General features: G+C 35.0%; 1 protein-coding gene across 1 annotated transcript in view; it reads right to left on the bottom strand.

The window, feature by feature from the left end:
• Window positions 1-14562, bottom strand: part of Lrrk (Leucine-rich repeat kinase) — a 431475-nt gene that overhangs the window by 25315 nt on the left and 391598 nt on the right. Inside the window, exon 31 of the mRNA XM_090380151.1 lies at window positions 12587-12877. Coding sequence (XP_090236277.1) covers window positions 12587-12877 — 291 coding nt within the window. The remainder of the gene's footprint in view (window positions 1-12586; window positions 12878-14562) is intronic.

The raw sequence follows: 14562 nt of genomic DNA, 5'->3' as shown, positions 1-14562 counted from the left end.
CAAGTAGTATGCAAATAACTGTAGACTTACTAATGTTATACTGAGAAGAAAGATATCTCTCATACTAAGACGAGGATTATTATTGACATCCGTCATAAGTCCTTCTTCTGTATGATTAGGCTGACATCGACAATGTCTGCGATTTTGATGCAGAGAATTGAACGAACCACAGTCGGAGAGCATTTGCTCTACTCTGAATTACTTGCCTGTCTTGATGACGACAATTGGGATATCTCTCTCTCTGTAATAATTTGCTGCAGTAGAAGCATTTCCAGCACATGCAAGGAGCATGTCTGTGTATTTGCGATTACTGTACTTTGCCATATCAATGGGTTGATAGAAACTGATAGTGAATATGATAAGTAAGTTACTAAGACTGATGATAACAAATGATGACATTGTATCACAAACATGCCAAGCTGTGACACTGTATACAAACAGAAGAGTAAATAGTGGTCGGTATTGAGATCTGCTCAACAGTGTCTTAGTTAAGTGCACTCATACTCAACTAATATTTAAAGTTGCTTTTCTCAAAAATGAAGCCTCATATGAAAAAACTTTATTCTGCAATTTTGACTTATTTTTTCATGAAGAATCAGCCTCTTGCCAGTTGTACCATGAATTAAGGACCACCCTGTATAAAAACTGATCATTAGCATGCACTACAATGCTGTGACAAGTGAAAAATAAAAAGAAATGTTCACGCTAAAGTGAAAGGGAATATTAGCTGATGAGATATAATAATACAAATAAAAAAAATTAAAAACAAAACAAAAATAATAACACCAAAAAGATACAAAACTGATAAAATTCCAGTTACTAGTTCTGCCGAATAATGGATGCCATTTCTAGGATTTAGTACCATTAATATGACAATAGGAGCAATTAGAAAAGTACTAACTATTTCTGTGCCTTTTATAGCTGTTTAATGTAGGCTTAATAAGAACAGTAATAGCATACATTGGATAAATTATATACAGGTAGCCACAGTATAACAAGGTAGTTTGGCTCCTATAAAATCTCGTGTAATGCGAAACCGTGTTATATGGGACTAAGAACCAGTACAAAAAGGTGGTGGGGGGTTACGTTCCAAAAGCTAACAAAAATACACAATTTTTTTAAAATAACTATCGGAAACTTCATTTTTATAATAGTAATAACTTAATATTTTAACTTTATTTTTATAATACAGTCCATTCCGGTTATTTGGGACACATCGGGACTAGTGCATTTTGGCCCGATTAAGCGGCTGCCCCAATTATCCAAAGTTTCATGTAAATAGTTAAAAATACAATGTAACACCCCCCACCTTTACAATTAGTTCACTGTACAATCAAATCACGTTACGACGAACTCACCATAGTAAAGTATCGTTCACTATACGATGTGTAGTAAGTGCCAGTCATTGTGATCACATTTGTGAATTGAATTTTAATTCTATTAAACAGTGATTCTAACTAGAGAAAATATGAGGAATATTATCCACAGGCTATAAAAGTAAAGATATATTAAGCACAAATTTAGCCTTTATTACCTCACCAATTAAAAAATTAAATGATACGTGAAAATCGGAAGAATATACGTGATAATCGGAATAATTAATACGTACTGTAATGTGTACATACGAACTAGTTGACATTTCTTTTCACTGACATTTGTGGACGGAGGTTAAAATTTAACACAGTTAAAAGATAAGTAATCAAAAACAAAGAACACGGCACACACAAATTGCAAGTAACATAATACGTGCAAGTGAGAACGGAGTAACAAGTTACAAAGCTTTAAAAATAGGAATGAAGAGAAGATCTGAAAATTAATTTTTTTATATGATTGAAGATTTCATGGAAGTGTAAACACATTTCACCCCACAGAATTCCAGCTGTCAGTATTATCCCAAATTCAGTAAGATCGAGTTTACTGTCCGTTTATGATAGATTTCACAACAGAAAAGCCCAATAAACAGGTGACTGCTAATTGTTTTTATTGTTTTATGGTTGTGACCTCCAGAATTTCGACCGAACCACGTGGTACCGTCGGAGACAATCGTAGGGTAATTTCCTGCCCCGATTAAACGGCATTTTGTCCCAATTAACACGTTCGCTGCCGGTCATCAGTCAGCATGCTATCGTCAATAGCGCGGCACAGAAGGCGGAGACTGTCGCCAGAAGCCGACTGTGTTTCCATAACCAAAAAGCTTGAAAATTGGTAATAAGGGATTGTTCGGTATACCATATCAATATTTAAGTGTCGTATAAGCAGTTTCCAAAAGATTTTGAGATTCACGCGCCAGCGCGTGATAGGCACTGGAGGTCAAATTTGGCTTTAAATGCCGCATCACGCGCTGGCGCATGACATAAAAACATAATAATATAGTTTGTAAATAATAAAACAAAAAACATGGTAACATTAAGAAATACGTTTTATTTCATACCGAACCAATACAGATTATAAATACTGTGTGTCAGAATGTTACTTATTTATAATTTTCGCACAATCTAAGCAATAGCCGGGTGATCCTTCACAAACACTGCAGATATAGATTGTATCCTTACGTTTCCCTTCGGAATAGCAACGTTTGCATTGCTTCCTCAATATCTTTCCACCTTTTCTTTCTTCCCGTGGTTTGAGCACATGTTCCAGTTCAGGTACATGATGCACAGTATGAGGGAGATCAGATGGCTGTTTTAATAAAGATCTGATCACTGATAAACGGAAGTCATAAAGTTGCACCTTGTTATGTGAATATTTATTATAGATATGGTGTGCATTTATCATTATTAGTTGCAAAATATGCATAAATATTTTTGTAGGCCACCTAATGGTTTTCCTTTCGCAAGGATAATAGGCAAGCATTTGATCTTGCTTGTCAATGCCTGACATAAACCTATTATACTCAATTATAGGCAATGGTTTTGATTTCAGTTCACCTCGTTTGTTCTGCATTTCCACCATATCATTTTGGTATTCTGTAGATATAGATATGTAACTGACATCTCTTCTATCCTTCCACTTAGCAATCATTACACCACGGGCACACCTTGATAAAGTTTCTCCTTTCTTCAGTTTTTTTTCTCGAACCTCTTTCGGAAATGTTTTCCTATTACTTCTGACTGTCCCAGTACAATGTGTTTGTCTGTCAGCGAGACACTTAGCGAGTTCATAGCTATTGTAATAATTGTCCATAAATATGCTATGCCCGACATCTAACATCCCATCAAGTAAGTTCATGACGACTTTTTGTGCATGTCCTTTTCCACCAGAATCATCCAACATACCGGTATACACTTGAAATTTGATAACCATGCCAGTAGGCGTGATCATATACAACTTGATGCCGTACTTATGGCGTTTGTTTTGAATGTACTGTCGAAAAACAAGCCTTCCACGCCACAATATCATAGACTCATCTAAGCTAATCTCACGTCCTGGATAATATATTTCCGACATTCGTTCATTGAACAGATTCACCATTTTCCGAATGTTATATAGGCGATCCCGTGGACATACCTCTTTCTTTTCTGGATTTTTTGCAAAATGCAAGGCCCGCAGTAATAATAAAAAACGATTCCTGCTCATGTTGTCTGCGAATACATGTAATCCGAACAGCTTATCTGTTTTCCAATAATCTTGTATGCGGTTCAGTCGAATGGTTCCCATATGTAAAATTAATCCTAAAAATACCAGCATTTCATCTCTAGTGGTGTCCTTCCATGCATTTATTCGAGAATGTTCTTCATTTTCTCTGGGAAGAAGTATTTCATGAGCATAAACATTTGTTTGTGTAATTATTTCATCCAAGATATTGTCGGTTAATAAATGACGAAAGTAATCTATTGGATTCTCACCTGGCACGGGTTGCAGCAAAGACTCGGATTTTGTGAAACGAAACTGTTTCATCGATGTTATGTCATTTTCCCACACGACGTTTTCCAACTTACAGGGATCCTGCAGTGAAAGTGTAGCCTCTTCCACAATACCTTCTTCATCTATACTTTCCGAATCCGAAGCGTCCTTTGGAGGGATAAAATCTTCATCATCGTCGTAACTGACGTCACTGGAATATACGTCAGATAAATCCTCCAATATTTTTGCAATTTCTTCATCTGTAAGGGATTTTTTATAGTGCACTTTTCTTCTTTTTGGGCCCGACTGGCCTGCTAAACTGTCATCTGCACAACTCATATTACAAGGCTTTTCCTCACGTCACGTAACAAAATATTCAACACCACATACAACTACATATAGCTTAAACCCTTTACTTGACGCCAAAACAAATATAAACAGCAGAAACACAATGCCAACTGAAGTTGACAACTTCATACAAAAGTCTAGTGAATCCCGCGCCCGCGCGTGATTGGCTACTGGGTAATGATGCCACATCCCGCGCCAGAGCGTGATCGGCTCTTCAATACTGCTGTGACATCACGCGCTGGTGCGTGATCGGCTTTTGATTTGATTTTTTGATTTGATTTGGTTTTTTATGGCGCATTGGCAGCTAAGGCCATAATGCGCCAAGTCAACGTGCGTGATCGGCAGCGAATGTGTTAAGCGAAGTAAACCCTGGCTATTTTCTCGATTGGTTTCTGTTTTTTAAGATTTGTCCCGATTAACCGGAATCCACTGTAGTAGTAACTTTAAATAGTAATAACTAAACAAACATCTTACCTTACAAACTGTGATACACATATGTCAGATAATGTATGTTCATTTAATTTTCTTCCTCTTCCTCACTGCTAAGCACAATCAAATGAGAATGTTTTCTCTGTTGCAGAATATCTTCCCCTTCTGCTCTCTTTAAAAAATCAGTAATCTGGGTTTGTTTGCTTTTGCTTGATAGAGCTTTGTAAATTTCTTGGTATGGAGCTAAATATTTTTTAGCACTTTGTGCTCCTTTCAGTCGAAGGATCTGCATTCAAAAAATAAGATTCTAATTGCTCGGCTAAGTTTATGCCTTCCCATATGCTTTTTTTTTTTTGTGTAGAATTTGGAAATTCAGAATTTTCAACTGCGCTATCATCCTTTGAATTGATTTAGTTTACCTCTGATGCCACTTCCACCAAATCCACTTCACCAGCTTCTTTTTCTACCAATAATTCGTGAACGTCTTCACTAGTTGTATCATCAAAACCTTCCCCTCCTACTAACTTAGGAAGTTCCTACTATCGCACTGATTCCATTTTCTGCTGGTTCTACCATATTTGCTGAATGAACTGACTCTAGCCATACATTTTTCTAATACATTTAATGTTGACAGTTTTATTTCTTTGAGAAATAAAGCTATGATTCCAACACAGTCCACAACTGAAAAATGTTTCTATGCCTCCATCACCACCTCGATAGATTCGGAATAAATATTTCCAAAATCCATTGCCTTGATCTAATGGCTGAATTAAAGAAGTTGTGTTAGGTGGTAAGAACATTACTTCAATGTTTGGAAGGCTTAAACCTTTTGGATGGCCTGGTGCATTATCCATTAGTAATAGATCTAGATTTTTTTCCACTTTAAACTTTTCCACAGCTGGCACAAAACAAGTTAGAAACCATTCTTTAAACAAATCTGCAGTTACCCATGCTTTTTTATTTGCTTTCCAATACACCAGTATGCATTTTTATTTCATTACACGAGGATTAGAGGATCTATAAACCACCATAGGTTTTATCATGTAATCTCCTGTTGCATTACTGCACATATACATTACACGATCTTTTGATGGTACTGTTTTCTTGTTTTTTTGATATAAACTTTCTGTTGGGCATTTATTTCTACTAAAGCCCTATCTCATCAGCACTGAAAACTTGATGTGGTGTATATTCGAGCTCTTCAATAATTTTTTGAAATTCCTCCGCATACTTCTTGGCAGCTTTATTATCAGCTGACACACTTTCCCCTTGAATTCTTGTTATGTAATGACAAGCGGTTTTTAAATCGCTCAAACTAACTTTTACTGTCAACAAACTCTGGGTTTTATTTTATATGGTTATAAAATTTTATTTTAAATGGTTATAAATCTTTAGTGTCTTTTGTTTAATTACATTTCTGTCTAACAGGATCCGTTTTTTACTGCTATCGTCAATCTAAATAATGAGTGCTTTTGCCATTTTCTCAATTTGCGGAAATGAAAGATCCTGCAGCAACAGAAATTCTAATTTTCTGTTAATTTTTCTTTATGGTCCGGATTGTTGCTTCAGAGGGGGGGGGGGGGGGGATAAAGAATTCTTCACATATATAAATGCCAAGAAGAGCAGGACAAACCAGATCGGACCTTTACGTAAGGGAAAGGGGATAGTATTAAATACACCAGCTACCGTTGCAGTTGAACTCAACAGTTATTTTGCATCGATATTTACAAATGAAAAACCTTTTGTGGCAATGGGAAATTGTGGGAGCGAAGGTAAAAAATATGTAATTAATGATATTGAAATTTTGCAAGATTATTTAATGAAAAAACTTTTGAGCCTACAGACCAGTAAGGCTCCTGGAGTTGATGGAATATACCCTATAATCTTAAGGGAGGCGGCAAGCGAGTGCATTGAACCATTGAGGCTAATTATGCGAGCATCACTAGACTCTGGGGAGATTCCCTTGGATTGGAAAAGTGCAAATGTATCTCCCATACATAAGGGTGGCTCTAAAAGTGAAGTTGGAAATTATCGACCTGTCAGTCTGACTTCAGTAGTAGGGAAAATCATGGAGGCAATGATCAAGGGTGGAATTCAGGATCATTTGGATCGAATTGAAATTCTCAAAGATACTCAGCATGGTTTTGTAAAGGAAAAATCATGTTTAACAAATCTGGTTCGCTATTTCGAAAGAGTCACTCATGAGCGGGATTTAGGGAATAATTTCGACACTGTTTATTTAGATTTCAGCAAAGCTTTTGACTCAGTCCCACATGAGCGGTTGCTTTATAAGCTGGAACAGGTTGGAATCACTGGGAAAATCCTTAGATGGATAGAAGGATGGCTTCAGGGCAGGAGGCAGAGGGTTGTGATAAATGGCTATTCCTCAGATTGGGTTGATGTAAGAAGTGGTGTTCCCCAAGGATCAGTATTAGGACCACTGTTGTTTTTAATTTTCATAAACGACATTGATGAAGGGATAGAGGGCGTGATGTCTAAATTTGCAGATGATGTTAAAATTGGTAGAGTAGTTAATGATCACTGTCAAGCTGAGCTTCTTCAAAGAGACCTAGATAGACTTCAGGAATGGTCAGAAAAATGGCAGCTATGCTTTAATCCAACAACGTGTAAGGTATTACACCTGGGAAACAGTAATCCCAAAATAACTTATTCACTTGGTGGAGTTCAACTAAACCCAGTACTGGAGGAAAGGGACTTGGGTGTTACGATACGGTCAGACATGAAATTCTCTGAGCATTGTAAACAGGTTGTAAGGAAGGCCCATGGTGTCCTATCGAGGATCTATCGAACATTTGCATGTAGAAATAGGGACATGATAATCCCATTATATAAGGCTTTTGTTAGACCACACTTGGAATACTGTGTTCAAGTATGGAGACAGCACCTAAAGAAAGACATCGAGCTTCTTGAAAGGGTGCAAAGACGGGTAACTCGCCTGGTGATATTGGCAAAAGGGCGTCCTTATGAAGAAAGACTTCAAATATGTGGGTTGCAGTGTTTGGAAACTAGACACCTTAGAGGAGATTTGATTGAGGTATTTAAGGCTCTGAGAGGCATCAGTAAAATGAATGAGGATGAAGTTTTCAAGATTACAAATGATGCTAGAACTAGGGGACATAAATTCAAGTTACGGGGGGGAAATGTTTAGAATGGATTGCAGGAAGTTTTATTTTAGCCAGTGAGTTATAAATTACTGGAATAAGTTGCCTTCATGGGTGGTAGAGGCCGACAGTTTGGGGAAATTCAAAGGTCATCTGGATAGTACTTTTGGGTAAGGGAAGCGCATAGGATGATAGGTTTAATTTCCTTTTTTTTATTAATTATTATTATATATATATATTTTTTGTTTTTATCATTGTTTTGTTTGGATTTTTTTTTAGCTGGTGCAGCAAAAGCCATAGGCTTTCTTGCACCATGCGGCTAATACTAATACTAATACTAATTCATTTAAATTTAAACTAAGTGATATTTCTGTTCACTGAAATTTTTTTTTTTTTTTTTTTTTGGTTATAAAATTTAAAACAGTAAAAATAAGCAATTAATAACAAAGAACACAGCTTGCACAAGTTGCAACAAATGCGATATGCACAAGTGAGATGTGGAGTAATGAGTTTCTGAAAATTTGTTTTTTATATGATTGAATATTTCCTGGAAGGAGACACACACATTTCACCATAATACATGAAAACCTACAGAATTCCAGCTATCGGTACTATCGCAAATGCATTAAGATCGAGTTTACTACTCATTTAATAATTAGATTGCATGAACAGAAAAGCCCAATAAAACGGAAAGTGCAAATTGTTTTTACTGTTTTATGGTAGTGACCTCCAGAAATGTGCTTTAGAAAAACATTACAAAGGCAATAATGACTAGCGAGTCAACAGCAAGGATTCACAAAAAAGAATGGAACATTGAAAAATTACATCCGACATAATAGCAGGGTTTACCCAGCACAGAAGACAAAAATAGTGTTATGCAAGGTTTCCTGCAATTCTCTAACCGCAACTGTGTTAGAGTGAAACCATGTTATGCAAGGATTTCTGCAACTTATCAATCGTGTTGTAGAAGTACCGTGTTATACGGGGTTGCTTATATATCACAAATTATTATTAAATATATTAAAAATTATACACCAAGGTGGGGAGGGAGTATTAATTTTGTTGTTTCCTAGCATAAAAGGGTCAGGCAACAGAAAAAAAAAAAAAAAAAAAAAAACTAAAGAACTTTTACCGATCAGTGAATCTGATCCCTCAATAGGACTGAATTGACTATTCACTTAATTTAATCTAAAATTGCAATTATTTCCAATGGATAAGTGATTAGGTACAATATGCTCATATTAATAATTAAATGAATAATAAATAAAACACAATTCACTACATATATTTGTTAGGTGGCAGATGACTCTCATCAACCGGTGCAATACCACCACTTTGCTTATTGGAGGCTTGACCCATGTTTAGTTTCTAGAGCAAAGTTTCCGGCAAACCCCCCCCCCCCATACTTCTCCTTCAACTCATGCACTGTACTAAGTACTACAGGTTTTGATACCTTTCGTGTTAGGGGTTTTCATAAAAAAAAAAAAATATTAATCTACAGAATAATGTACAAATAATGCTCAAATTAAAACACAATTAATGTGATAAAAATCAGATAAAAGATAAGCAATTAATATAATTATCATTAATGGATAGTATGTAATGGTTACATAGTACTGATGTCATAACATTGCAGTATACGTTGAAGATTGATCAGTTTTAATTATAATCACACTACATTTACTAACAGAGTCTCTCCACTCGCTGTCTCATAGATGTACTGTTTCTGCTGCATGCCTTTTCTACAGATACTTTCATGGGTACTGTTCTTCTGAATTGGCTTCTATAATTCCTGCTCTCTCTTTCAAAACAGTCTGAACATGTGCTGCCACCAGCCAATATCCATTTATAGTCCAACTTCAAACTCACAGAACCAACTTTTTTTTTCATCTTCCTCGTTTATTCATTCAACTGCTGTTTTCTGGAACAACCTTCCTTCATACGCATTTCCTGAAAATTACAGTATACAGAATTTCAAATCCAATGTCAACAAATATCTTCTTTTGTCTTCTCAATCTCCAAACCAAGCACGGTACTAAGTACAGTAATACCCCAAAGTTACGCGATAGGTGGGTCCGACGAAAATCGCTTAAGTTGAATTCGCGTAAGTGGGGGTACAACTTTGCATATAAATACATATAAATTTTGTTTAATTGGGACCAAGGACTAACAAAAACACTAGTTTAGAAGAAAAATATTAATAAAATTGCAGTTCTTTATACATATTAATACAAAATATGTATTAAAAAAATAAATGACTTACGTAAAAAAGTTATTTCCATGTCGATGGCTTCATAAAATCTAACAAATTCGTCTGACGACACAGCGCCTTTTTTTTTCACGCAGAATTTCTTTGTAGCAAGCTAATAATTTTTTTTATTCTTTGCTTTGTAGCTATAACGCGTTCTTCGTTGGAGTCTATGTTTTCTAAAATTTTTAAGCCCTTTACATTTGAGCCCTTTTCAATTTTCAACCTGTAAAGTTTGCAATTGTCATGTGCTTTTTGCCATTGCTTCATTTAGGCCTGTAGCACGTGCAATATCACATGGTCTTTCATTTCGCTCAAAGCGTTTCACAATTTCATATTTTTTCTCTATCGACAGAGGCGGACTGGCCATAAGCCTTACCGGGGAAACCCCGGTGGGCCGGTGTGATTTTGGCCATAAACCATAGTATGAGGCCACTATAAATTTTCTTGGGTAAGAATTTTTGACCCAGTCCGCCTCTGTTTATTGATAATTGCTTTTCTTTTTCTCTCTGAATCTGCAGTGTCTTCACCAGTACGCTTCCTTTTCACACCTTTTAAGTATTTTACTCATTTTTAGGGAATAAAGCACAATTACAAAATGAGGAGGCACGCTTGATACGCATAAAAAAAAGCTGCGCGCATGTAGCAACTGAATAAACAACACCATAAAGGCAGAGATACACTATTAGCACCTCAAATTTCTAGGGGTTACTACCATAAAACAATAAAAATCCAGAATAAACAAGACTGAATAAAAATCCAGTTGCATTTCTGCTAGTGGAATCTGTTATAAACTGGTAGTAAACTCGATCTAATTGCATACCGATAGCTGGAATTGTGTTGGTTTTTACGTTATATATTATGGTGAAATCTGTTTCCCCTTCACTGATATAAAAAACATAAATACGATACATTTTCTGAATCTTCTCTTCATTCCTATCGTATTGCGTTCGGTTGGGGTGATTCTGCGTTCGACTGCCATTTCTTGTAAACACAAAGGCGAATCGTGCATAAGCCAATTCGGTTTGTGTTATATTATAAGATATCGTTACCGTATTTATACAGTGTATGATCGAATTCGTGTAGTGTAAATACATGTTATACGAGGACTGACTGTATACGGCTCGACCGACGTGATCCATTTCTCTCGTGAAAACGATGTAATTTAAGACAAAAGTTGAGCACGAATTCGAACGCACACATAAATACGACAGTTGGAATACAAATTCTTGTATATGTATGTGCAGCTCATGCGCAGCAAAGTTGAATTTTGTTCATCTTTCGCTCTCATTCTCCGCTGTCGCACCGTATATCGATAACATATGAAAAACGACCTTGAAGATAGTGGGCGGCAGTGTTGCCAAACGAAAAAATCAAGAACCGCGTAACTCCGAGTTCGCGTAAGTCGGGGTATTACTGTACTATAGGTTCTAATACCTCTCGTGTTTGGGGTTTTCATTAAAAAAAAAAAAAAAAAAATTTAACTATTTTATTATTTAATTGAAACTATGAAACTGTTATAGACTATGAATTAATTATTTATCTTTTAGTTGATTGCATTTCATTATGAAAATACTCAAAATGAAAATTTTGGCTGATTGCATGAAATGAAATTAAAATTTCATTTTAATTTGAGTATAATTTTGTTATTCAAATCCAAAATCGTTTTAGGTTTTATATTCTTATATATATATATCAGCACATCAGTGACTTAACCATAATTGAGCAAGTTGAAAAATCTGGAATAACTCACAAGGAAAAAACCCTACTTCTACTGCCTGATATTGGTTAACTACAGCCTCGACTGAATTCAGAGAACTTTAGAAATTCCTAGTCACAGTCAGAAATCGAACATAGATCTCTCCAAATGAGTGACAAGTGGCAAAAACACTGTGCTATTGTGAAAGACAATTAATTCCATAGAAGGTGTGAAGGTATGTACATAGCAACTAGTTTGAAATATACATACCTAATGCATAATGGTCACTGATCAGTAAGTATTCACATATTATTTAGTTTGTTTCCACTATTCATGACATATATATAATTTCCCCCATGCATGTTAACCATAATAATGGTAAATAGCATGCATAGGGGAAATTACATAGGCCTATGTTAGCAGTATTTTAAATACTCTTGTTTGTGCATTGATGGGTGCTGGTCCTAGAAATGTACCAGAGCTAGTAATTAGATTTTTATTTGTATTATTATGTATCATCATCTAATGAGTCCCTTTCACTTTAGTTTGAATGTTTCCTTTTTTCCAACTGTAATAACATTGCAGTGTTCAGTTTTCTACATAATCTCAGCACATTTATAACTACTTTATTATTTAACAATCATTATATGATTGTTAAATAATTAACAATTTAATTGTACTACAATAGCATTAGAGATTGCTTGCTGATTTATATATATATATATGTAAAACAGACATTAACATTATTGTATTTTGTATACTTTATGTGTATTCATGAATTCACATGCCTTGTAATTTTATGGTTTGTTAATTTTTCATTTTTTTTAACAAACAGATTACAAATAACAAATGGTTATTGTAGATGATTAAATAATATATTAAATAATGACAATATACCTTTCATTTGCTAGTGACACAGCAGTAATGCAGAACACTGGACCTCCACTGCTACAAAGTTCTTGTGATTTTGGGGTGTCAGTGATACAAATTTGATTTCCAGTGGTTTCATCTGTAGTACTCTCTGCTTTTAAATCCTTAATATTAGCATCACAAATCCAAAGTTTTCCTTCACTTGTTGCCATAGCAATAGAAAGCTGATCAGGCAGATAGTGCATGCTCCGAATAGCTGATGGTGTTGTGGCAACTGGATCCAAGATAAACTGGAACATTTCTGTATGTGATGGGACACTACAAGAATTAAAGGATATATACTTGCATATTCTGACTAATGAATACTCTAAATGTGATGATTTCATACAGTCCAAACAAAATATATTTGTTGTCCTGAAATTTTTTTATAGTGAAATACCAAATGTAGTACAAAAATAAAAAAAATGTCATGGAAAAAAAATTACATATTACAAAAAAATTATAATGAACTTGCTTATTAAATTAACTTTATTGCCACACTTCTTATTTAATGCCTCACATGAGCAACAATGATGTAGGGCATGGAGTCAAAGATCCTGCAAATTATGAAAAAAAGGGGAAGGGCTCACCTGTTTGGCATAATTTCAGCGATGGGTGGAGTGATATTAGAATATTATTCTCATATAAATGGAAGGGAAAAGATGGGTTAGAAATTAACAGCAAATACAGTTTACCCTCAGATAATTCACCAATAGCTATTATATGATTTGATTGCATTTGTTCACATTATAAGAACTATGTGGATATTAACCAAAGATTAATCAATGTCAGATTTTATTATTCAAACCCCTTTTAATGTTTTCATACTTAAATTTTTATTTCCCAGAGTAAATTAGTTTCACTAGATATGGCCTTCAATTGTTAGCTCCAAGTGCAATGCATCTTTATCTAAACATAAATTAGATTAAATAATAAAATAGATTTTATTAACATCTTACTTTCCCTCTTGATGATTTTGGCAAATCTCCTAATATATTCCATTCAGTGATGTTTCTTTTTATTTTCTGACAGATAGTGATTAGAAGAATTTTGGATAACCTTCATGCCATGAGGAGTCCAAGTCCTGATGGTATTTCTCTACTAGTTTTAAAAACTTGTACTCCAGAATTTGCTGCTGATTGGTGTTGTCATTTTACTCTCTCTCTCTCTCTCTCTCTCTCTCTCATTTCACTGGTGTATTTCCTGCTGCATGGCAATTTGCTCATATCCAGCCTATTTCTAAAAAGATAACAAATCCTGCCTTTCAATTATTGTTCTATTGCATTTACTTCAACTCTCTCCAAAATCATGGAGAAATCCATCAATCCACCAGCTGTTGACTTCCAGCTTCTTCTCATACACTGTACTGCTCCACACATTTAAAAATGTCTGCATACATCTGACACAGCAACCGAGCAGCAGCATTGAGTGAACAATCACTCTGCAATAGGAAAATTCTGCTCTTTTTTAGCAATTTTCCCTACTGTTCATTCCCTCCTGGCATATTATTTCAAGTATATTTGGGCAATCTTAATAATAAACAGATTTTATTATTATTTAGTAATTTAAACTTTATTCATTTATAAGACTTCATTAAACCGGTTCATTGTTACATATATTCTTTGCTATCTTCAGTTAAATTGAGATAAATATATAAATAAAAAAAAAAAGACTTTTGATATCAGTGTTGAAGAACATTGTTATGCAAGGATATATTATGGGAATGAAAAACACTGCACTACATTCAAGAAAAACAGGGTTTTATAACTAAGTATCAGATCCAGAGGCCTACAGTTATAAACTTAGAATTTTCATACATGACAACAGTAAAATTAACAACAGCAAATGTAAAATTTAGAAACTGATTTTGAAAGGCCACATGGTTCAAGCTATTTGCTAACTGTCCAACTGTGAAAAAAGAGAATACAGCTCATCTTGCTATAACACACCATCTTACAAAACAT

This window comes from Mastigoproctus giganteus, chromosome 8 (assembly GCF_048544385.1).
Source record: "Mastigoproctus giganteus isolate SK-2022 chromosome 8, ASM4854438v1, whole genome shotgun sequence".
Taxonomy (NCBI): Eukaryota; Metazoa; Arthropoda; class Arachnida; order Uropygi; family Thelyphonidae; genus Mastigoproctus; species Mastigoproctus giganteus.
The sequence above is the reverse complement of the archived record's forward strand: the minus strand, read 5'-3'. Positions and strand labels throughout refer to the sequence as shown.